General features: G+C 38.9%; 1 protein-coding gene across 4 annotated transcripts in view; it reads right to left on the reverse strand.

The window, feature by feature from the left end:
• Positions 1-26485, reverse strand: part of Prkd1 (protein kinase D1) — a 350980-nt gene that overhangs the window by 115834 nt on the left and 208661 nt on the right. For all 4 annotated transcript variants that reach the window (XM_051145700.1, XM_051145716.1, XM_051145725.1 and 1 more), the window contains exon 3: positions 2578-2709. In XM_051145700.1, coding sequence (XP_051001657.1) covers positions 2578-2709 — 132 coding nt within the window. The remainder of the gene's footprint in view (positions 1-2577; positions 2710-26485) is intronic.

Genomic DNA, 26485 nt, shown 5'->3' on the forward strand with positions numbered 1-26485 from the left:
AATTAAGAATTTGAAAACATAGCATGACATCAATTTGTCTTGATGCTACTTGGAAATACAAATTTTCTCCTGTGTTTTCTCTGATTCTTTTGCTCCTTATTTGAACATGGGTTGTTGCTGTAAAAATTCAACAACTTCCCTGCTGGAAATTGTATGTATGTGTGTGTGTATGTATGTATGTATGTATGTATGTATGTATGTATGTATGTATATATATATGTATGTATTTGTAATGATGTGAATATATTGAAGTTGGGTTTAGAAAGATCTACAAATATATTTATAAGCAGATTAAACCATTCTTAGCTGCTATCATTACTTACTTGTATACATGACCCTGAATAAATTATTTCATCTCAATTTTTCAGTCTGTAAAATAGAGATAAAAATATCCACTCCGCAGAATAAAGATGATATAAAGTACATACACTTATTGCTTTCCAGGTAGCAGGTATTTGGAAGCAAATTTCCCACCTTGGGAAGTTTTATTTTCTTCCAATAATTATGCTAGATTACTGGTATCTGATACTCAAAAGTTCCCTATGTGTCATAAAATAGACCAGACAACTTTTCATAAAATATATACTACAATTTTGCCACCCAGATATTTAGAGCTTAGTGAAGTTATGGTCTTGAGTTTGGCTCTTCCAGAGAGCAAAATGAGATATGTTCACTTGCTTGTTGTTTTGTGTATATGAAGCATGTAAATGTTATGAGGTGATAGAACTATCTAACGGGATTGCAAAGAAATTCCTGGGAGGATAGGTGCTGTAGCAGATGAGAGTCCCCGTAGGCCGGAAAGGACAATGTGTGGCTGTATAAGAGAGAGGATAACGACACAGCGGAGACCCCAAGAGTTTGGAGATGCCATGAAAAGGGGTTGTTTACTGAGGAAAGATAGTCATCATGTAGAATCAGCCTAGGAGAGACCACCTGCGGCACAACCAGCAAGGCCATTAGAGCAGGGCTGCCTAAGCCAGGGGGAGATCCACTATGCCACCAGGTGGCCTAGATGTTGGGGATGGAGCTATAAGATTTGAATCTTTAAAGTTTGGAAGTATGTTATAAACTAGAAACAAGCAAACAAAACTCCCAGATTACAGGGAATAGGCCCGCAGGGGTGGGGCAGAGGGGAGACTTGGATTTGGAATTTTGATGGATGCTGGCACTGTGAGGCTATGGAGTTTCTTAGTGGTGGATTCGGGACATTTTGCATTGTGATACTGGCACACATGTTTTGGGCATCTGAGACAGAGGGTAATCATTTGCATTTGGAATGCCCACTGAGTGCTCCAGTGTTGAAAACTCTGCCCAGCTGGTGGGACGTTAGGAGACAGTTAAGACGTAACACACTGGGGACATGCCTGCAAAGCAGACCTTTATCTGGAATGTCAGTCACTCAGCTGTCATGAGGTGAGTGATACTGCTTAGCTGTGCATGCTTTGCCCTGAGGTTCTGCCTCATTTTAGACCCAGGGATAATGGAGCCAAGTGACCATGGGCTTAAGCCTCTGACACCATGGGCCAAATCAAATCCTTCCTGCTTTAATTTCAGGTGTTTGCCACAGTGAATGGAATCTAATCAAAACAACACATTTTAGGCATGGTTTCTTCTAGACTTCTCTCTCTGAACTTCCACTGCACTGATAAGAATTAAACAATTGACTATCATAATGTTCTTCTTGTAGGTTTCTAGGACCCTCTGGATCCTTCTACTTTGCTATTCTCCCATGTCCCCTGGAGGGGGAGACCTGGTGGCACTCAGAGGAAGGATAGCAGGCTACCAAGAAGAGACTTGATACCCTATGAGCCTATAAAGGGGGAGGAAGTCCCCCTCAGGCACAGTCATAGGGGAGAGGAGTAAGGGGAAAATGGGAGGGAGGGAACAATCGGAGGATACAGGGGATGGGATAACCATTGAGATGTAATACGAATAAATTAATAAAAAAAAAAGAAAGTCAAAAAAAGAAAAAAAAAATTAAACAACTATGTCAACATTATTTACAGGTTGTATCCCAAATGGGCGAGCACAGTAGCCATACTTCAAAGCATGCCATCTTCCCCAATAGAGAACACAGGGGAGGCATGCATGCGGCCTTGGGACTTGACCGTAGTGTTTTTGAACTCTGTGTTGTCAGGGTCAAAGGGTTCGCTGCAGAGGAATGTTGAAACCACCATCTGGTGTGAAAACAGCCATGGACGTTCCATTTCACCTATTCGGCATCGGAATGACCTTAGGTGGTCGATCAACCATCTCAACCTCTGCACGTTTTAAAGCTTATTATTCTGATTTCTGGCTTAAATAAGATGGGGATCTTAGTTTTAATTTCTGGCTGAAATATCCCATGCAGCACAGAGGGAGCTACTTCTTCTACTTAAGGAAAGAGTTGGGAACTAGGCTTGAAGATGAGGTAAAGATGTCAGAGACTGGAAACTTCAAAACTGAACAAAATATTCCATAAATGGTGGTACTGACATAAAGATGACTGGAGGGCGCTTATGAGAGTGTCATGGAAGTCACGCAGAAGCAGCAGCTTCAGCTCACCTTAAGTATGGTAGTGGGAGTATAGTAACTTACCTTCACATTTAAGGCCTTGGCGCACCAGCCCCCACAGCATCTCTCCGCAGTGATCACAGAAAGCGGGGGCTCTGTATGAATGAACGAAGAGAGCATGGGGCCGGATCTGGAAGTCTTCAAAGGTGGCTGAAGCTGCAGAAACAGCATGTTGAAAAAACCTGAATAAATATACTGATCTGCAAACAAGCACGCCCAGTAATCAGTGAGCAGGCAGGGAGGTGATTCTGTAAACAAAGTTATGGAAAACCAGTCATGTGTAGTAGTGCATGTCTGAGATCAGCATGTGGGAGGTGGAGGCAAGAAGATATAAGGCAAAAAAAAAAAAAAAAAAATATATATATATATATATATATATATATATATATATATATATATATATATATATATATATATATGGCCAGCCTTTAGTACAGAGTGTGTGCAGTGTTGGCGTAAGGTACGTAACACATAATCTTTACATCTTACAAATAACACAGAAAATGAGATGCAGCCTGGCTTGTGCATTCAGCCCTTAGGCTTTATTCTGAAATGCAGCATTATGTCTGGTGGCACAGCAGCCTTTTGCTTCTCCTTTTCTGCATGGCAATATTTCACATTATTTCAATAACAGTAAAATGCTAAAAAGAAATGGCAAAATCACACGATAAGCAATCTACTCCATGTATACCTGCTGTAAGTTAAAAACATTTCCCTCTTCACCCCCTAGGGAGGAGCTGCTCACTGTTGGTAGCTTCTGGGAGAGGGGAAGTCAGTTTCCTCTAAGAGTGTGGTCCTTGGTTGGTTGACCGTGCTCCAGAGGGTGGCTCACACCCATGGAATGATGGGGATCACAAGCTAGACTCAGCAGTCATGAGGCTGGGAAGGCATGGGCAGGTGAGGGTGAATCTGGTAGGCACCAAGGAGTAGAGTGGGAGCAGAATATGATCAAAATACATTGTATGCTTGTATGAAAGTCCCAAAGACTTAATAAAAGCATTATAGTGAATGTAGTTTGTGTTTCCCCTAAGGCATTCAAATGCATTAATAAAATGAAACGGTGACATGTTGAAAGCAGACAGATCTGAAAACAGTGTTTTCAGATGAAGAGGAACACTATGATGAGGAACAGTAAAGCAGAAGGGTGCACTTGGAGTAGACATCTCTGACCACTCTCTTCTTAGAGGGATAATGATGCTTTAACACACAAAACAAAACCAAACATTAAAAGTGTGACCTCTCAATAACCCCAGAGCTTCTTCACGAACATATCCAGTAGAAGGGTTAATACACATGGCCCAACCATGGTCTATTTTGAGAAAGACATCAATAGCTCCATTCAGGATGGAGGGTACCTTTGTTACTTTCTATTTACCACCTATTCTATGATGTACTCATAAAGACAACTGGTGCACATGAGTTCAGTTACACTTTTCTAAGTACATTTTTATATTATAAAAGTGGCCCAAATTTCTGTTGCTGATCAAATTAAGAAAGAGAAAGTGAAAGACTGGACACAGTTGCATCTTTCAGACTTCTCTGCCCTTGTGAGCTCATGATCAATGTTCACTCCTAAGACAGAATGTGCTCTCCAGGCAATCAGAAGAGCTGTGAGAACCACTGACATCACCTGTAAGACAGCACACATAATCACCACGAGTCTCAGTATCTCCCTCCTGAGAAGGGTTGCTCGACAGTGGTGCTCTCAAGCCCCTTAAACCTTGAACCAGCACTAATATGAGAAGTCAACCCTGGACACTCGATTCCTCACGGTATATTCCTAGTGAATTCTGGAGAAAGTATGCTGCAAATCAGAGACTATGTAGATTAACGATATTATTGGCAATGCTTTTCTCAATCAATCAGTGAAAAGTGCGGTTATGATTTGGGTACCCATGCTGGTGATTGGGTTAAAATTTATCTAATCCGGAACATGTTAAATTCTCCTAAAAATTGATCTCTTATACTCATGCGCAATTTCCCCCAAGACCATTAAAGAAAACACTTGAATACATTGTGCCAATCATTCACTCCTAGGCCCCTTCACCTTCTAATCCACCCTCCCCAGGACCAAACAACCATGATAATACTATGACAGTAATTAGTTGAATAATTATTGTAGTTTTCAAAATATGAAACACTAAAATTTGACAATACAAATAGCAAGCTGCGTTGAGACATTTTTGGAATTAATCAAGAAGAACATAAATAATTAAACTAAAGATTTTCAATGACAACTCCCTCTCTAATTTATGTCAGGTAAATTTGTGGCTTTTTTTTTTTTTTTTTTTTTTTTTTTTTTTGGTTTTTAAAGGGGATTAACATTCATAAGCAGTTAGCACCCTTGACTTATGTTTAAATGCCACATTACTAAAGTTCAATTTTAATATTCTCCTGTTAATTTTAGAATAATTAAATACATTTTTAAAATAAAACTACTAAGCACGGTGGTGAGGTTTTGCATCCATTTGAAATCAGAGCACAACATCCATTCATTATGAATTTACCTGTTCTGCACCCTGGGGGAAATCAGCATTAGCTGAGTATATGCATGCAGGCTTCCCTAATCACAAAATCGCACTTCAGAGATAATCACTTAGCACAGGCAAACAAAGCGAGGGCTGCAATTCTATTTCATTTAAGTTTTGGAATCAAAATGGACAGACAAGAATAGGAATATTAACATGTCTAGAGATTCCAAGAAGGGAACAATGAGCCTGTCATAATCAATCAGCCGACCTAAATTAAAACGATATGACAGGGAAACAAACTGAACACAATGGGCCCTCATACTGGTATTTGTGTCTCTTTGATTTGCGCTATTCACAGTCTATTGTTACACTCCAGCATGCAAGAGAGGAGAAAATGACATGCTTTCCTTAGTCACTGAACATTTGAAACAGGTAATTGAGCCAAAAATCTTAATATAATCAGTAGTTCTTTACAGGTTTATTATAAATTGTTGGGCAAAATGGACTAAACTGGTTAGCCATACAGAAGAAACGAGGCTGCTGAAGAAAATAAATCATCTCTGGAGGTCAAAGCTATTTGCATAATAAAGTAAAACAATGTCAGATCTTCCAAGATTTTCAGTAATTTTTTTTTAATGACTATTTTGGCAGTTTGAGAGCAGCATTAACTCTTTGCAGCCATGACAGGTTGGGACCAATATATATGTGATTAATGCATTTATGGTAACACGCTTATAATAAAATCATTGTATTTGATGTTTTTACAAGCAATCTAAAGGTGGGTATTGTTACCCCACTATACATACAGATGAGAAAAGTTGAACAGAAATTATGGTAAGACATTGAATAATGTCGGATCTAGACTCAGCTAGTCTCCTCAGCAGAATTGTACAAACTCAGTTATCACAACTTGTTTTGTGTGTTCTTTCTAAAACAGTGTCATTATGTGTGGTGGAACAGAGTGGTTCTCAACAACACAGAGGAAATGAGAGTTGCTCTGTGTTCAAGGTAGACTGGTCCACTCAAAACATTCAGGCCAGCCTGGGATATATAGAAGTTGCTGCTTCCAAAGACCAAAAGGAATGCTGAAAACTGTGATCCAATGTGACACGTTATTATTATTTCAGAGACAGTAAAAATGTTGGAGAAATGTAAAATTCCATGAAATCAAGTTTAGAATGTATTTCAGTTCATTATCAGTCTTTTAAGACACATCTTGTACAACATTTCTGATTTCAAAGCCATCTTATCTTATTAGTTTGGAATCATAAGCATTATCTTTTCTAATGGTAATTCATAGTTTAGAATGAGTTGTAGCTTGTGCTTCATGGGAACCAATGGTATCACATGAATCCTTAAGTCTAACTCCAGGAAAAATGCTTGGAAGGTTTTGGTAATTCTAAAGATGCCCTTCTTCCTTAGTACCTAGACTATTAAAAGAACCTTCTGGATGCCAGCACCCCACACCCACACTCATACTGTCACTGTTTCAGCCTCCAAGTCCTCAAAATTAACTGCAACAGACATACAAAAATCATCTTTTGCTACCTGAGAGCTTTCCAGGTAGGATGGCCCCACTCCGCATCATTTTACAAGATTTGTAAAGACTCGCTACAGCAGAAAGCCTTTGTTTACACTCAGCCTCCAATACAAAACATAAGCACTACTCACGGTGCAGTTGCAATCACAAGACTTAAACTATGCCTTTCGTGCCTTCCTAAAGTCAAACTTAAAGGCCTGAAGCATAAAGTTGGTTTACATCGTGTTTTGTTTATCATCACAGCCCACTCGGCAGACAACTGACTAAAGAACAGTATCTGTGAATGCGAGGTAGAACCAGCCCCATGCACAATAAGAAAGTGTATCAGTGTCGGTAGGAAAAGTAGAGGTGAGTTCTTGAGTCTGTCTCTGAAGGAGATAGACTCCATTAAGCAGGAATACCCTATACTACTCTGAAGGACGGGTTGTTTAAAACACAGGGAATAAATAAAAAAAGAGAGAAAATCTTATACTCAGGTTTCATTACAGAAATTTAGAAGATTAACATTTTTGTATAATTACTGTGGCATATTTACCCTTTTCTGGTACACTGGGATGATGGGTAGCACCTGAATAATGCCAACAAAGAGCGCCTGCATCCAAAGGACTGAGACCCAGGTGTGCCTCAGCAGTGGTACATGCCACCTGGGCCTGACTACACTCTGCTCCCTCCTATGAATTGACACAGGGGCTGGTTAAGCTTCCTTCTTCTCCAAGCCACTTCTATGCCCCACTGATGAAATCATCCTCGTTGTTCACATTTTATTAACCCTGGAAACAGTAAGCTTTAAGAAGGGCCATAGCACTCCAGAAGCAACATTTCAGCCTCTTGTAATACCACCTTCAAATAGTTGAGAAAAAATTAAAAAAAAAATTAAAATTCACTTTTGACTAAACATCTAACATACTAAACACAAATAAGGTGTAATGACGAGAATCTAGGGCGCTGTGAATATGCCATGCCAGAAATCATAGCAACCATGACAACATCAGAACATATAGTTAAAGCTATTGATTAGGCATCTCAGAAGGTTCTGGATATTGTAAGTGCATGATTCAGTAAGAAAAGACGGAAAGCAAAGCAGGGCACATTACATACATGTATTAGTATTACATATGATTCTGAATAACAAACACACTAACACACACACACACACACATACACACACGGGGAGGAATCTATCTGGAATAGTATAATGTAAGGCAGATTAACAACACGAAAACAACATACAAAAACGAATTGTATCAGAGGTGGAAGTGGCCATGCAAGGACAGGCTGAGGTAAGAAGGACGAGAAGAGGGAAGAAAAAAGGCCTTCAGGCTACTTTTCATGCGAAAAACAGAAGCCTGACTCACAGCAGATAGGAGTTCAATTCTAAAATGCAAAATGAGCCAAACGATCCCATTGCAATTGCGCTTTAGTCTTTTCCATTAAAATGAAGCATCTTTTTTTTTTTAACAGATTGACAAGTTATATTTATTACTGTGTAATACTCTATGGCAAGAATAAATAGTCACAGTGGATTCATTCGCAATAATTATGCCATAGGTCACAGAAAGCAAATCATATTTACTGATTTCAGGAATATTGGATATAATTATAGCACTTAGTGAAATATATCTAACTGGGCTCGATGCTAAGACAAGGCATAAGTTCTATTAGGAAAATTACTACACATTCTATCTGACAAAAAAATTCTTTGCCCACACCCTTCACCCACTCTCCTTTTTTGAGCCAGAAGACAGTAGGACATAAGAAATGTTTGATGGCAGTATTAACTCCGATTCAAGAGGCATTTCAAGGTGTACTCATGAAGGAGTTAACACACAAGGAGGCTCCCTCTCCTTTTTCACAGGGCTTTGAGCTTCATAGCCCTCATAAAGCATTTATTTCGAAGATATCACCAAGGCCTAAATAGATACAAAACAGACATAATAAGTATTTTATAATTGGAAATATATGAATAGTATACATATATACATATATGTTATATACACATATATTATAATGAAAAGAGTCAGAAACAAAATGAAAATATTTCAGGACATCTCTGTCTACACTGAAACAAGGCGGCAAAAATAATCCTCTTAGAAAACTTCCTTCTCCCAACATTATTGTTGAATGATTCTTTTACATATCTTCCCTTGTATTTTGTAAGCAGGTGCCTTCATCTTGCTCACTCCTAACTATGCTCCACCTCAATGATCGGCTTGGAGAAGTTTCTCTGGTCTCGAACGCTCACCATCATCTGTAGTACAGTCCCACTTACTTTGCTCTATACTCTCTTGAGCATATTTCTTTTTCTCAGACAAATTGTCCTTTGACAATTTCAAGTATATCTATAGTGAATATATATGTACACATAAACATATACATCCATAGTAACTACTGTTATCTCCTCTACCTCCTATCATCCACCCACCTCTTTATAACCATCCTTTTCCTTACATAGCTCTATCTCACACTCCCATCTATTTTCTTTTTGTTTGTTTCTTTATTTGTGACTCACTGATTTAGTCAGGGATATCTATGTGAGTTACCATGTGTTCAGACCTATCCACTGGAGCATCCTGGGCTCACCAGTGGACAAGAAACTGAAGACAATCTCTCTCTTTTCCAGACTCCATCAATAAGCGGTTATTCACGTGTAAGGAGTAAGATCTAGTAAGCCCTCTTCCCATACATGACTGATGACTGTCAAAGCCAGTCTGTGAAAGCTCATGAGAGAATCCCTTATCTTTGGGGAGTACCTGAACACAGTGGTTGCATCATGCCTAAAGAATGACATCTCATACTCCTCTCTTTCTTATATTCTTCTCAGCTCCTTTTCCTCGGTGTTCCCTGATCCTTAGATGGGATATCCCATTTAGGGTTAGACTCTCAACCATCATTCATTTTCAGGATCGTGGCAGCCATATGCTATAGAGAAAGGCTTCAATGATAAAGGAGGAGAGTAGATTTTATCTATAGGTATGAAAATAGGAATGTAGAAGTCATTTTGAAATTGTACATTTATTTATACAGTAGTAGCCTTTGCTATTGGGCTGACAACAGACATAGGTTGTTGACTAGGCATACAGAAAAATAAAATATCAGTTCTCCCTTTGGAGAGGCCTCTAATTCAGTGTGTTTACACATACACAGTGCTACGATTGCACAGATGGGTATATCTAACCTGAACGGGTGGCATTTCAGAAAGTGTAAAACAATCAACCTAGGAACAGACATCATGTGTCTTACTCAGCTATGAATCCTATAAGTGTTCTTCCTACTTTTTCCTCTAGGAATTCCATACCGTCAGGTTATATGCAGAGGTCCTACATCAATTTATAGCTGGCTTTTGTATACAATGTGAGATAAAGATCAGTTTTATTTTTCTGCATGTTGATATGCCAGTTTCTTAGTGCCATTTCTTAAGGGTGCTGTCCTTCTTCCAGTGTAGATTTGGACATATTTGTTAAAATTCCTATGTACCTGTAGCTGAACCAACATTGATTTACATCTAGGTCCTCTGGTTTATTCCAGTAATTTATGTGTCTTTTTTCTCCCAGAAGTGTGCCGTTTTCATTATTATGGTTCTATATACAACCTGAAATCAGGTTGGGTGACATCTCCTGCATTAGTCTTTATTTCCGGGATTGCTTTGGCCATCTTCAGTCTTTTGTGCCTTCATTTAAATTTTTGGTTGATTTTCTTCTCTATCTGTAAAGACTGTCATCCAAATTTTTGTTTGGATTCTATTAATTCTGTAGATCACTTCTGATATCATGGTCATTTACATAATAATAATTCATGAGCAGCTTACAGGCATATTTCTATCACAAAATTTATCACTGTTTACTAAATCATCAATCTGATCACACATGGCACAACAGATTGTAGAACAGAGATCAAAATAGATGCACCTTTGTAGAATAAAGTCATGCCCACCTACCACCCAAGGTGTCTACTTCACTAAGTCCTAATAATGTGCAAATACACCATTTTAAGTTTACAAAAAGCCCATCAGAATCACAATTTGAATCATATTACCAATGGCTTCAGAGAAGTCTTCCCAGAGATGTCTTTGCTAGTACCTTTTGACCTTTCAGGCACTATGGTAATGGTAAAAGCCAAGGACATGGCTGAGAGCTGGTCTGGGCTCTAACTTAAGTTACTGTCAATAGATATCTTGGACAACAAGCCTTAGATCTCTGCACCTTATTAGTTTTTCTTGGAAACTTGGAAAGGGAAAATATCCTTGATGGGCTCTAAAGGGGACACAGCTAAATTGGCAGCCTTTGACATTTTGGTCAAGTGATCATTCAAAATTCTTAGTAAAGTGATTAAGAGTATGGCCTTTGAAATCAGAAGTATCAAAGTGTGAACCACAGTTATTAAAATGTTTACATTGATTGCTATTATCACGACACCCAGTGCTAATGGAAAGGAATGAAGCTCTTTATTACCAATCAACAGCACTTAAACCTAAGGATTTGAAATATATATATTATTGTTTCTTCATTCTATTCCATAAAGAATATTTGCATGCCACAGAATAAGGTTTTTCTATCCACTGCTCTGGTTGACCATAATTAAACAAGGCTAAGTCCATAGGGCTGCTTCTAGTTCCTTCTCTAATGCAAATCAATTAACAGTTAGGAATTACAGTGAGGAAAGAAGGGTCACCACATCCTGATGGGACTGAATGACAAATGCCACAGCTGGAAAGAGATTAGAGAGCATCTCAGGTCAAGAAAGAATGTAAATGGTTACCCCATGTGTCTAGCACAGAGGAAAAAGAAAATTAAGTAAAAATGTCATGGAGTCAAATTTGAGCTAATGAGTGCATACTCTGCAGGTACTCTGAACAGAGGAGCGAAAGGTCAAGTCTGTTGCTTAGAAAGCGTCTTCATGTACAGGAGACTTTATACCTTTAAAAAGGATAATGATCTAATTTACATGAGGAACACCAGCATACAAATTACTCTTTAGGCCCCTAACCAATGGATTGTAGACAAAGCCCATGTACAGAATTATATCGAAATGAGTGCAACAGGATTTCCTGGAGCCAACTGCATCACTGTTGTCCAATATATTTGCATGTAGAGGCTCCAAGCTGAGACCCTGTATGTTTGGAGTCAGGTTTTTGAAAGTCTTGCTATATTTTTCATAAAACAGATGTTTATATCTGATTATTAAGCACAAATCTCTAAAAGCTGTGAAATCTGCTAGGTATTTCTGCAAGAACAAAAGGTTTTCAAGTACTGCTGAATCCCTTTTCACTCTGCTGAAGGTTGCCACTGCCAACAGCACTGGCTCTGGACAGAGAGCATTGTGCTGCTAGACAACAACAGTATTTTAAATTTTTATTAAGAACTTCAGACATAGCCAGGTGTGCTAGTGCACATCTGTAACCCCAGCACTCGGGGAAGAAGAGACAGGTGGATCTCTGTGAGTTCAAGGCTAGCCTGATCTACAAAACAAGCCCAGGACAGCCAAGGCTACACAGGTATACAGAGAAATCCTACTTTGAAATACTGAAAAAATATTTCAGACATACATATAATGTGTTTTGATCCATGGCACCTCTCATTCTTTTCTCTCTATACCACAACCTCCAATTTTTCCCACCTTCATGTGCTGTTTTACTTTAACCTACTAAATCCACTTAGTGCTGCCCACGTGTGCACAGGCAGCCTCTTAGGACCCCCATCCTTGAATAAAACTAATGCATCCCCCTTAACAGCACTGACTGTCAATTCGTCTCCCATTAAGGTTGGAACTTCTACTATCAATGTTGTGATTTTGTTTGGCTTGATTTTCAAATTCTTCTTCCATGACGGTTCCTAAGCATTCTAGAAAAGGAGGGTGATACAGATGTCTCATTCAGAGTTGAACATTTCACAATCTCTTATTCTCCTCATGTTGGACAGGTAGGCCTCTGTATTATTACCATCCGCTATCTAAAAAAAAAAATCTCTGATGAGGGTTAAGAAACACATTACTTCCCCTTCTCAGTGAGATTTAAGAATCCTCCCTTGGGTCCTTGTTACTTATTTTCTTTGAATCTGTGAATCATAGTATGTTTATCCTGTACTATATGGCTAAAATCATTTATAAGTGAGTATAGACCATTTGTGTCTTTCTTGGTCTGGGTTACCTTACTCAGGATGATATATTCTAGTTCTATCCTTTCGCCTACAAATTTCATGATTTCTTTGTTTTTAATACCTGAGTAGTATTTCATTGTATAAATATATCACAGTTTCTTTATCCATTTTTTTTAGTTGAGGTGCATCTTAGTTGTTTCCAGATAAGGAAAGATGCTTATATCTTACTCAGAAGAGAGACTAGAATAGACAGCGGGAGTCGTTGAAGAGAGAGAACAAAGTAGGAGAGGTAGCACATAGAGAGGTATTCATCAGACTATAGAGAGAAGAGATACTATGGAGGAGGTATCTATGTGACAAGCTGGAGACCTAAGACAGGGTAGGATTCTGAAAGGATAGGGAGGTGAATTTAGCTGAGATTCCTAGCAACAGGGGTCACAAAGACTGAGGAGAACACCCTCCAACTAGAAAGGGCTCCTAGTGGAGCGAAGGGAACACCAATCCACCCACAAAAACTTCAGCCCAATATCTACCTGGCCTTCAAGATGTGCTGGCATAAAGATAGAGCAGAGACTGAGTGAATGTCCAACCTGATACCCACCCGATGGGAGAGAGCCAACCCCTGACACTAATAACAATATTCTGCTATACACAGAAAAGAGCCTATCATAGCTGTACTCTGAGAGGCTTCACCCAGCAGCAGATCAAAACAGATGCTGAGACTTACACCCAAACACTGGGCACCTCATAGGGAGTCTTACGGAGAAGTAGGAGGAAGGATAGAAAGACCTGGAGATGACAGGAGCTGTACAAGAAGACTGACAGAGCCAACTAACCAGGACCCAGAAGGCTTTGTGGAGACTGAAGCTCCCAACCAAGAACCAGGCATGGACTGGACGTAGGACCCTTACACAGATGTAGCTAATAGGCAGCTTGGGCTTCATGTGGGCCCCTAGTAAGGGGAACAGGGACTGTCTCTGACTTGGGCTCTATTGCCTGCTTTTTGATCACTTCCCCCTGGCAGGGCTGCCTTGCCAGACAGTAGGGGAAGAGGATACTCAGTCTTGATACAACTTGATGATCTGGGTTGGGTTTGTGTGTATGGGTGTACCCCTTTTCTGAGAAATAAGGGGTGGGGGAGGGGAAAGACGGAAGGAGAGTGGGACTGGGAGGAGAGGAGGGAGAGGTGTACCTTTGAGATGAAAAGTGAATAAATTAAAGAATTAATTAAAAAAGAAACACACTAATCTTTGAGTATAAGAATAAGAGCATAAAGGACAATTTATTATTGTGTCCATTTGACAGAATTTGACTACTAGGTTCTTCCTAGGCCCCATGAGGAGACAGACACTGGCACCAAAAATTACTCCCCCTTGTGGATCAGGTCTTTGATACTATCAAAGTGGCTGATGATTCTCACAATAGTTGTGCCACTGTTATACAAGTGGGCATATCTTGCCAGGACAGTCATATTGTTTTTCAGAGCTTCATAGCTGTGTAAGACTTTTGGTGACTCTTTCCCCCAGCAGTGTGCAGAGAACCTTCCAGCACCATGGAATCCAGTGAAGAGAGCTTCCAAGTCAATACCAGCCTAATTTCTGCCTGTCTCAAGTGTGTGATGTATTCATCTTTAGGATCTTGCCAGCCAGCTCTCTAAGGATGACCCAGGCAATGACTGTAGCCTGCAATGCAGGATCACACCAATTCCTTGCAGTAAAAGACATTTCATTCCTTCTAATTTCTGAATATTAAATATCTTAATTTTCCAGGAAATATTATTAAATACATTTTACAGTATCTAAAATTTGTTCACTCTGCACACATTCGACTAAACAAGCAGTTGTAGAAGCAAGACCACAACTGAGATACACAACAGCCATATCCTCCCCCACTCAAGTTTTCCTGGGCCCTTTTGTACACCTTTGAGATCTGTAACTCGTTTTCTCTTCTTTCTCCAGCATATCAAGTGTAAATCTGGGCTCGATGTTCCTTCAGTGGGGAGCATCAGGCAGCCATCCACACTGCTTGTGTGTAGCTGCAGTCCAGGACTTCTGCTGCTGCTGGGCGCTATCTCATTTGGCTGAGACACCTCAGTTTCTTTTTACTACTTCCCTCCTCTCACCTGCAGCAACATAGGGGTTCACTTGGGTCTGAGAGCAGCGGCTCAGCTGGGAGCTAAAGGAGGAAGTGACAGGGGACACAGAATAGCACACACATGAAGACGTTCAAGATATCGCCAGTGTGTGTGGTTGCCAGCACCAAGCCTCTGTGCTCGAGGTAGCTCCTCTATCTGTTTTGATTAAACAAAGGGATCACTTTATCTTTAATGAATTGGTTAATTTCAGCAATGCCAGGGATGCATGAGGAACCTCACAGATGCTAGATAAGCAACTGCCCACTGATGCAAATCCTCTGCTCTAAAGAAGGAATAATATCTCTGCAACAAATTTAGAATATGTGAAAAGATATTCACTAAAAGTAGTTTCTACCAGCCCTTCAAAGCCAAGTGTCCACCTGACGCAATCTTTTTTTCCCAAAGTTAATGTTCATAACTTCTTAAATAAGAATAGCTACCATTCTTTCGGAGTTTAGGGGAATAGTGAGAGTAAACATGACCAAACTATAATATGTGCATGTTACAATGTAACCTATTATTTTGCCAAATAATAACTCTAGTAAAAATTATAAAAGAAGGATGTTTTCTCCATAAGGATTTTTATTTAGATATAACTAGATAATAAATCACAATCTGTATTTAGAAAAACAGAATAAGCAAATGAATACTTCACAGCACATTACTTCATTGGCCTTTTCACCTACTTATAAGATGTAAAACCTCTCTCTCACTCCCTTTTCTTCTTTCAAATGGCTGCAATTATTAACTCAAAGAATATCTGTCATAATCATTTAAATGTAAAAATATTTGAAGTAGTGTATTACTTTGTCCCATATTCTTTTGGTATATAAATTTATGGCATGCACATTTTGAGAAATAAATATATTATGTACTTAACTCCAAATATAACCCTAAACAGTAAAACTTCTCGTGAGATGTACTGTTGCCCTGGGATCAATCCAACTGTTCTTTTTTTCTTTTTTCTTTTCTTGGCTTTATTTATTTTATTTTAGTTTTTTCAGGATTAGGAGTGGGCAGAATTGCCCGTACCTCAAGTGGGACTTGACGCTGCTATGTAACCAAAATGCCCTCAATATTACTTCTGATCCCCCTCCTCACGCTGCAGGAGTGCTGGGATTACAGGCATGTGCCACCATTTCCAGTGTATGTGGAGTTCAGACTAGAGCTAGGATTTCATAAATGGAAGGAAACCTTCCACCAAAAACTGAGGGCAGTACTAGCTTATCAAAGTTTTCTTAGGTACTGAGAAAAGGAGGATTTCAGTTTTGAAAAAAAAAAAAAAAAAGATATAACAAGATTAAAACATCTAGTCTTTGAGGAAACAAAAGCCATAACCTGCAAGACAATGCTGATAAAAAGACTCGGATCTAGAAACCAGGAGTGTTTCAACAGCTGTAAAGAAGCAGAGTGCCAAGAAAATACACAGACTGAACTTGTGCATGCACAACTAATGAAATAGGCCAAATAGTAAGTAAACACACAGAGGTTTGTACATTTCAGGTTCATCACAGCTTAGCAGGCTTGCAGGCTCAATCGGGATAAAAAGGATAAAATAAACTTGAATCATAAAATCATCATGTTTTAGTACCTAATCTAAAAATAAAGTTCAGGGCTATTTTATTCACTTATTATAGTCTGGATTATTTGTATTGATTTTAAGATTGCATATACTGGTCAGTATTTATAAATGAAAGAATAATATTTGTTCCAATTTGGACATCAGTGCTCAGTTTCAAAAAATTGGGAAAGCATTAACAATAGCTGAATGTGATTATTTTTTATTTTTGGATTTTGAGACAGGGTTTCTCTGTATAGCCTTGGCTGTCCTGGACTCACTTTGTAGACCGGGCTGGCCTTGAACTCACAGAGATCAGCCTGCCTCTGCTTCCCTAAATGCTGGGATTATAGGTGTGGACCACCACTCTCAGCCTAAATGGACCTTTAGATTTAAAATTTGTCATTCAAATTTAATTTATAGACTCCTATAATTTTTCATCAAAAGATCTTCAGTTGTGTACTAAGTGAATACTTATTTCTAAATGTGTTCACTTACACAAGCAGTGAGGGAAGCAGTTAGGCTAACTACAGGTCTCTAGATCCCAAGCCCTTGTCTCACGGCCAGCTCTGCAGCAGCACCCCCATAGCAGCCTCCACTTCCAAACCACACCACCCTCTGCATCTCTAGTGAATCCCCCAGATCTTCGCCTCCTAACTTCTCTCTCTGCACTCCTTGCCACATCCTAGCTCCCGATTCAAGTAGGCAATCCTTAGGAACCCACAGGCTATGCTAACCATGAAAGGCTAGCTCCAGATCTTCACTTCTCCTCTATTCCTCCAAATCTCACTTCTCAGTCTCTCTGACAGCTCTGTGCCTTCAGCTGTGGCCTCTCCAAACTCCATGCCTGCATTCATAGGGGAACAACTAAGCAGATCCTGGTGGAACACTCCTGTCCTCCCTCCTCTTAACCCTCTTAGCCCCACTCTGGTCCATCCCAATTCCTATGTCAGCTCCTATAACTCAGAAACACATTTTACACTTTACTCCCAGTGGCTACATCTATCAAGACTTCACATAAATTTTGGATCAGGCAACACACAGCCATAACAGCCACTCTTCTAAGAACCAGAAAGAAAACAAAAACGAAGGAACAAAACACCAACCCAACAAAGACAAGATAGCATGACCTAGAATTATAATCTCCCCAATCCCAGAAGCCTAGCTATCAATGTAAAAACACAATCAGTAAGAGCCAGGACAATAAGTCTCCACTGGAGCCCAGCAACCACAGCAGGGCCTAAATAGTCCAACACAGCTGAAACACAAGAAAAAGACTTTGAAGCAGCCTTTATGCTAGTCTCCTGTCTATAAGCATAAGAGAGTAACATAATAGTTTCAGGGGGCCTATTTCTCATGGGGTGGGTCTGGTGACTAGCATAACTTTCTTCTGAGAGGTGTCACCCAGCACCAAACTGAAACAGATGCAGAGACCCACAGCCAAGCTCAGAGAGTCTTGTGGAAGAGTTGGGGGAGGGATAGAGGAACCCAGAGAAAACAAGAATTTCTCAAGAAGGCAAACAGTGTCAGCTAACCAAGGACCAGGAGGATGCACAGGGACTGAACCACCATCCAAAGAGCATGCAAGGACTGGGCCTACCCTCCCTACACATATGTAGCTGACAAGCAGCTTGGTCTTCATTGTGATTCCCCTAGCAGTGGACAAGAGGCTCTCCCTGGAATGGACTCTGCTGCTTGTATTTGGATCACTTCCCCCCCCCCCCCAGCTAGGGGAATATGATAAAGATCCTTTAAAAAGAAATTGTTAATTCTTAATGAAATCTATAAAAACACAAACAAATGTTGGAGGGAAATATAATCATTCAAGACTTGAAAGTAGAAATAGGCTAAAAACACAAACCAAGGGAAATCTGGAAATGAAAAATTTAGGGAAGGAAGAACAGGAGGAGACAAGCAAGGGGATAACAATTGAGATGTAATCTGAATAAATTCAGAAAAAAAAATGGAAAAAAAGAAAAATTTAGGAACTCAGACAGTAATCATGAAGTCAAGCTTCAACAAGAGAATATAAGAGATTGAAGAGAAAAATCTCAGAAATTAAAGATACAAGGAAAGAAATGGATACATCAGTGAAATAAAATGCTAAATCTAAAAATTATAAATAATAATAATAATAAGAAAAGGCAAAAGAAGAAGAAGAAATATAGATCCAGTGCCAGAAACTATTTTCAACAAAATCGTAGGAAAAAACTTTCTCTAACCTTAAGAAGGAGATGCCTACCAAAGTATAAGAATATGGAACATCAAGTGTACCTGATTTTGTAAAAGAAACATTGCTATAGAACAAAGTGCATATTAACCATCACACAGGGACAGTTGGAGGCTTCAGTATCCCTTTCTCATCAATAGACACGTCATCTAAACAAAATAAAAACAGAGAAATGCTGGAGTTTACTTGCAAGCAAGATCCAAGAATACATCAGAAAGATCATCCACCATGACAAAATAGGCTTCATCTGAGATACGCAGGGATGGGATAACATAAATAAATCAATAAATGTAACACACCATATAAATAAACTGATCAACTTAAATCCATATGTGTATCTCATTAGATTCAGAAAACGCATTTGACAAAAATTGAATATCCCTTCATGAAAAAAGTCCTGAGAGATTAAGGATACAACAGTGTAACTCAAAAAAGGCAGTTAACAACAAGCCCATAGCCAAAATCAACTTTAATGGAGAGAAAAATCAAAGGAAACTCACTAAAATCAGAAACAATACAATGTTTTGTACTCTCTTTGTGCCTATTCAAAATATTACTTGAGTTCTTAGCTACAACAATAAGACAACTGAAGGAGATTAAAAGAACACAAATTGGAATAGAAGAAATCAAAATTTCTTTATTTGCAGATGACAGTATATATTAGTTACCCTAAGAATTCTACCAGAAACTTTTACAGCTAATGTACACTTTCAGAAAAGTAGCTATATTCAAAATTAACTCAGAAAAAAACAGTAGCTCTTCCATATAAAATGACAAATGGACTGAGAAAATTATCAGGGAAACAACACCAGCCAGAAACTGGAAAGAACTCAGATGTCACTCAACAGAATAATGGTAAAACATACTACTGGTCTAAAAAAATTTAATGTGAAGATGAAATGACTGCTAATGATATCTATACTCATGGATCAGTGCCTTGTTCAGTCATCATCAGAGAAGCTTCTTCCCACAGCAGATACTGAGGCTGTCCAAGTTTGTTAACTCTGTAGCTCTTATTTACCCCATCTGTGAAATGAGGGTCTCCTGCTCAGTTTTTGTCAACTTGACAGGGACTGTAGTCACCTAGGAAGACAGAGCATCAATTGAGAAATTGCCTCCTATAGGTTGGCCTGTGGACACGTCTTGAGGGCACATTCTTGATTAATATGTGGTATTGGGGGGTTAATCTCACTGTAGGGGGTGTCACTATAGCCAAGAAGTTCTGGGTTGCATAACAAAGCCTGAGCAAGCCATAGCAATGAAGCCAGTAAGTGTTCTTCCTCCATGGTTCCCAGTTCCAGGCTCCTGCTTTGAGTCCTGCCTTAGCTTAATAGTCCTTAATAGACTGTAAGTTATAGATTGAAACAAACCCTTCTCTCTTCAAGTGGATTTAGGCCAGGTCAGTGTTTTATCTTGGCAACAGAGAGGAAAACTAAAAGAGAGGGCAATAAATATGATAGCAATTTTCTCTAGGGTGATGAAGAATTTAAATATGTATGAAACATTTATCTATTCTAAGTCCTGAAATAAAACTCTTCTTCATGCTTGCAAATACTCACAGATGTTTCTTATGTGCATCCATCCTCACCTACTGTTGACATACTGCAGCATTTGCAAAATGGTTATTCTGTCTTGATTATTGTGTCTGTCATCATCATGGTATACCTCTACAAACAAGATACATAACCTACCCTCACCCTACTTGAACAAAGTGCTTCAATGATCATCTTATTCCTAGAATAATTTCTTGGTTAATTTCTACTATTATTTTGTAAATTTGTGGACCATATTTTCTTTCAAACGCTTTAAGGTTTTTTGTTTGGTGGTTTGTTTGTCCTTTCTGTTTTTTGTTTTTACATCTAACAAACTAAAATACTATTTTATAACTTCTAGTAGGGTCCAGGTCCATATTCTGTAGATATATGTACAACTTAACTCTTTACTTACGACAAGTTGCTGAAGGTCTCTGCATCTTTCTGTAGGATCGCTCTGGTGCCTGGCAAATAGGAGGCATGCGAAAATGGTCAGCCATTCTACCTAGGGATGTGGCTGTGATTCTGTTTCCTTTCTGGCACTTTTGTTTTGAGCTTTGGGCATTAAAATCCTGTCAGTTCTAGAATGGGTGAGATTTAACAATTTCATGTGTTCTAAAACAGTTTCTGCATGTGTCATAGAAATTTCACTTAAAGCATTACCCGACACAAAGGGTGTTATTTATGTTTAGTATGGAATAGAGTGAGGAATTGGTATTTTTTTTGAATTTCCAATTAGTATTAAAAAATATGCATGTCAGAGAGTAAAGAAGAGAGTCTACTAATCTCTAGTAGTCCAAATGATGTGAACAAATGCTCCCATTATAACAGAATATAATACTTTAATTGTATATCTGATGGAAGTAATAACTTTCACATAAGTATGCAAATTTAAATTAATAAACTGTAAAATTTTGAGTCATAACATAATTATCATATATTTTAAATGATAATCCTCATCTTAAATCAGAAAATATTATTTGAAATGATAATAGGTAGGCATGAAAATGAGTATTAAAAACAGAGGACAATTTATTTATTAGCTTCCCCCTTTAGGTGAGCTCAGAGTCTGAGCCACTTGTAGTCACTGGTAGTCAAAGGTCGCATGGCAGGAAGGAAGCACATCATTTCCCTAGAGTCTTTACATTTGTTCCAGCTGAAAGTGGTGAGTTGGAAAAGAAGGTATAAAGCTGGAAAGCAAGTTTTGTGCCGTATATATTTTAAATGTTGATTAAAAGAATCTAAAATGGAAATTTAAGGTATATAACTGTGTATTTGATGATTAACAGAAACTAGATTAAATATGTCAATCCTATCTCATCTTCCAGGAATGTGTATAAAAATAACATGAGGACAGGGGATGAGCAAAACCTTCCACAAGGTTATTTTTGCATTCAAGATTACAGTGCTTAGTAGAGACTTCAGTGCATCCCCAAAAACTATTATACTTACCACTCACAGATTATATTCGGCCTGCAACATATTTAGGTCATTCTGCATTTATATTAATGTTCTCAGGATTATTTACACACTCATAATGACTTAATCAAACAAATAGAGCATCTTCCAAAATATTTATAATGGTGTCGCAGAAGAATCATGGTCATCCTCTAGGGTTTTGCATTCTTGCTGAGAAGAGGGACACAACCACTAAAACATACAAAACAGGAGAAAGAGCCTGTGATGTGTGTGGTATGTTACTGGAGGATGCAGTGAGAGCAACAAGGTGTAGTTCTGTGGAAGTAGTTGGTGACTAATTTTTTAATTTCAAGTTGAGTCTCTGGAATGTACAAAGTCATAGTATGAACTTAAATATCTATAATTATTTTATTAAAACTATGACATATGTAAACGAACACAAATAGTATATTAACACTTAAGAAGAATAATTAACATCTATTACAATCTACCTAACTACAGAGAACCAGAATACCTTTCTCTTTGAAGCCACTTATGACAGCTTCCTTAGGAGGGTGACACCTCATAGTATCAAGGTTTTGTTGAAATGAAAGAGTGTCCTTTATAAGCACAGAGGAAGAAAGTGCAGAGAGTAGAGTCACTTAAGAAGTCAGGAAGAATCCTGAGCTTCTTAACCTAAATAACAAGTAGAAAATAGAAAGATTCTAAAAAATATAGAAAAGTAAATAATAACTCTGTTTTTTTTTTACACTTATATTTGAGGTAGAAAATAAAAAAAACCCACAACATTCTAAAATTTAGAAAAGTAAATAATTCCATTTGATTTCTTTTAAATTTATATTTGAGGTTGTTTAAATTTGGCTATTATTTTGGTACAGATAAAAATATTGCTAACATTAACAAATATAGGAAAGTGAAAAATATCTGTGGGCCAAAGCCTACACTTTAGGGCCATGACTGAGACACATGTGAATGCAAAAGAACCCTAGCATTCAGTAAAGTACAATGAAGTCAAGATGGATGGTAGGAGGTTCTACAGACAGGTTCCAAAAAATGGAAGGTGGAGGCTCACAGGACAAGAAAACACCAGTGGAACTGACTAGAAAATGGGAAATCTGAGCAGAGAAGCAGGCACTCACAGCCAGTGAAGAGGAAAGGTCTGCATGTTGTGTAACAAAGGTTGAAGATGTAGAGTCCAGTACAGTGAAGGTAAGAAATGAGAGGAAGGAGTGTTCCTCTCTCTCCACATCCTCGCCAACACATGGTGTCATTTGAGTTTTTGATCTTAGCCATTCTGATGGGTGTAAGATGGAATCTCAGTGTCATTTTGATTTGCATTTCTCTGATGACTAACGAGGACTAGCATTTCTTTAAGTGTTTCTCGGCCATTTGATATTCCTCTGTTGAGAATGCTCTGTTAAGTTCCAAGCCCCATTTCGCAATTGGGTTGTTTGGTTTTGTGGTGTTTAATTTCTTGAGTTCTTTATATATTTTGGATATTAGACCTTTGTCCGATGTAGGGTTGGTGAAGATCTTTTCCCAGTCTGTAGGCTGTCGTTTTGTTCTCTTGACAGTGTCTCCTGCCTTACAGAAGCTTCTCAGCCTCATGAGGTCCCATTTATTAATGGTTGACATTAAGGCCTGGGCTGTTGGTGTACTGTTCAGGAAGTTGTTTCTTGTGCCTATGTGTCCCAGACTCTTCCCCACTTTTTCCTGTAACTGAATTAATGTCTCTGGTTTTAAGTTGAGGTCTTTAATCCACTTGGGCTTGAGTTTTGTGCATGGTGAAAAATAAGGGTATAATTGCATTTTTCTACATGTAGACATCCAATTCATTGCTGGTGGGAATGCAAACTAGTACAACCACTTTGGAAGGCTATCTGGCACTTTCTCAAAAAAATGGGAATAGGGCTTCCTCAAGACCCAGCTATCTCACTCCTTGGAATATACCCAGAAAATGCCCTACCACACAACAGGGACATATGCTCAACCATGTTCATAGCTGCTTTATACATAATAGCTAGAACATGGAAACAGCCTAAGTGTCCCTCAGTAGAAGAATGGACTAAGAAACTGTGGTACATTTACATGATGGAATACTACTCAGCTATTAAAAACAAGAAATTCCCGAAATTTGTGGACAAATGGATTGATCTAGAAATTATCATAATGAGTGAGTTCACCCAGAAGCAAAAAGAGACAAACGGTATATACTCACTTATATCAAAACACTAGTCCAAGGGATACATACCATGAAAAACTTTACTTACCAAGAAAGTGGGTCAGAGGAGAGGGCATCCTATTGAGACTTTAGGCGAGAGTAGCATGGAAGAATAAGGAAATAGTAGGACCCACAGGGTCCTGGAAACCTACAAGAAGAACTTTATGACAGGCAGATCTGGGTCCCTGGGGTCCTCCTCAAACTAAGGCACCAGCCAAGGAGAATATAGGCATTAAACTTCAAACCCCTACCAAGACCTAGCCGATGAACATGACATTCTCCACCATTGAGTGGAGAGTGAGATCTGACTCTCACATGAACCCTGGTGCCCCTTTTCTGACCACATCCCCTGGATGGGGAGGTCTGGTGGCACTCGGAGGAAGGATAGCAAGTTACCAAGAAGAGACTCGATATTCTAAGAGCATATATAGGGGGAGGAGGTCTCCCTCAATCACAGACATAGGGGAGAGGAGAAGGGGGAAGTGGGAGGGAGGGAAGAATGGGAGGAAACAGGGGAAGGGCTAATAATCGAGATGTAATATGAATAAAATAATAAAATGAAAAAAAAAAGAAAAAAAACAAGGCAAAAAAAAAAAAAGAAATGAGAGGAAGAAAATGGGAGGCAGAAATGGAAGAGCGTAAGGAAGGGAGAGTGATGTTTGGCATAGACTGTCTCTGATGACTTTGTTGGGGGGTATAAAATGCTTCAGTGCATCCTCTATCATTTAATTACTGACCATTGAGGGCTTGCAAATTCAAAACTTGTCTTGCGTGGACAATATGGTGAGTATCTCTCATCTAAGTCACAATGGGCAACACAGACCATGTTGATCTTATACCAAGCCTAGCATTTTGATGCTAAAACAAGCCAATGATGGTAAATATGCCACCACTGTTTCCTCTCTGAACTCAAAGATATGCCACAAATAAGTCTTTATAAACATCACTATTACATAAGACATCAGAATCCATTCTTTATTTATATGTACTTTTATTTTATTACACATGTATAAAGCAAACTACACACAGCAGGGAGAACCATGTGACAATCATGAGAATAGTGAGTTCTAGACATGTTACATTCATAGTGAATTGGCCATCTGCATTCATCCAGTTTGAAGTAAGTGTCTTTCCTGTCTTGTTGTGTCTAAATTTCAGAATGAGATTCAATATCTATCCTATCTCAACTCTAATAGTGTAATTTCTTTATCTTGATCTAAAACGATCTTGTCCCCTAACCAACTAAGCTTGGTTGTAAAACTAATACTATCTTGTCTTCAATGCCCCTCAGAGACTTGAGAAGGAATACAACTTAAATTCCCGAGTGAACCAGCAGTAGGGGTTAAGCAGCTTCCAAAATGTACGAATTGACTTAACTCAATCCATTCTTAAAGCTATGACAGTCATGACTGCAATCTACTGAAAACACCACTTATGAGGAGCTAAAGGCCTAGCAGAGAATCCAACGAATCTCTTTCTGAAAATCAGGAAGCAAGTTCCTCTCCAGTTGTCTGCCGAACGAAGATCACTGAACTCTGAAGCTATGTTTTCATCATATCTAGTCCCTGCCCTTTCTTTTACCAGAAATTTTTGAGTTAGTTCTAAATTGCTGCACCCTAAGAAACAAAGAAGGGGCTCTCATTTGACCTATAACTGGGAAACTACTGTTTTGATTTTCAGATAGCCTTAGCACTATTATCTATTTCCCAAGGCAGCTTTCAGCTGCTCAGATTCTAAGAAACTAAAGTCCTGCAAGGAGATGGGCAGAATATCCAGAGGGGTAAAGTGTGCTTCATGAGGATGTGGCTTGTTTTTGGAACCTACTTCCTTCTAAGTGGAAGCCTGGGAAGAACATTCCATGGAACTTTGGGCTGAAGGCAGCTAGTGCTCTTACCAAGAAGATCCATATTTGATGTATAGACCAGGCTTGAAATGACTCCCATCAAATAGAGTCACAACCACCATTATTGCCTCAGAATAAACCTAGTTGTTTCTAAACAGTTTCTTAACACATCATAAACAGACTCAACCACTGAGAGTCAGATGTAGAACTCTGCAGCTGGACTCTGGCTCGAGAGGTGTACTTGACTCTTTGATTTTTACTTAAGATAAGTTTGTAGTTACTTTATTGAAGCCACAAACAACACACACACACACACACGCACACACACACACATGGAGGGAGAGAGGGAGAGAGGGAGGAAGGGAGAGAAGGAGGGAGAGAGAGAGAGAGAGAGAGAGAGAGAGCGAGAGAGAGAGAGTATTACATTGCCACTTAGCTCTACAGAATTCTACACTTGAATGTTTGTAGGAACTTCCTGACATGATTTAAGTAAATTTTTTTCTTACATCCCACTGCCTGACAGGTTTTCTGACTTGCAAAACTGGGGAGATCAATATGCTTATCCTTCCCCCGCCAAATATCATTTAGTTATCACCCTCGTTTTTCCCCACAGTAAAATTTAGGTTTTCTATGTAATTTTTAAGTTGGCTTTTTGGTCTTTGACGTCTTCTAATAAAAATCAGAATACAAAGAGAATTGAAAAGCTAAAGAAAGAGGACAGGAAGAAGGTGAGTTTCTGGGAAAAGCATTCTGTCTCTGAGGAGTGGCAAGCAAGTACACTGATATCCAACAGAGGTTAGAAATACTGTCACACCAGGAAACAGGGAAGGAAATGTAGCATGGCCACTTGGAGCCAATTGGTGGTGTCCACGCCAGTCAGCGTGCATTCAAA

The sequence above is a fragment of the Acomys russatus genome, chromosome 1, assembly GCF_903995435.1.
Source record: "Acomys russatus chromosome 1, mAcoRus1.1, whole genome shotgun sequence".
Lineage (NCBI taxonomy): Eukaryota > Metazoa > Chordata > Mammalia > Rodentia > Muridae > Acomys > Acomys russatus.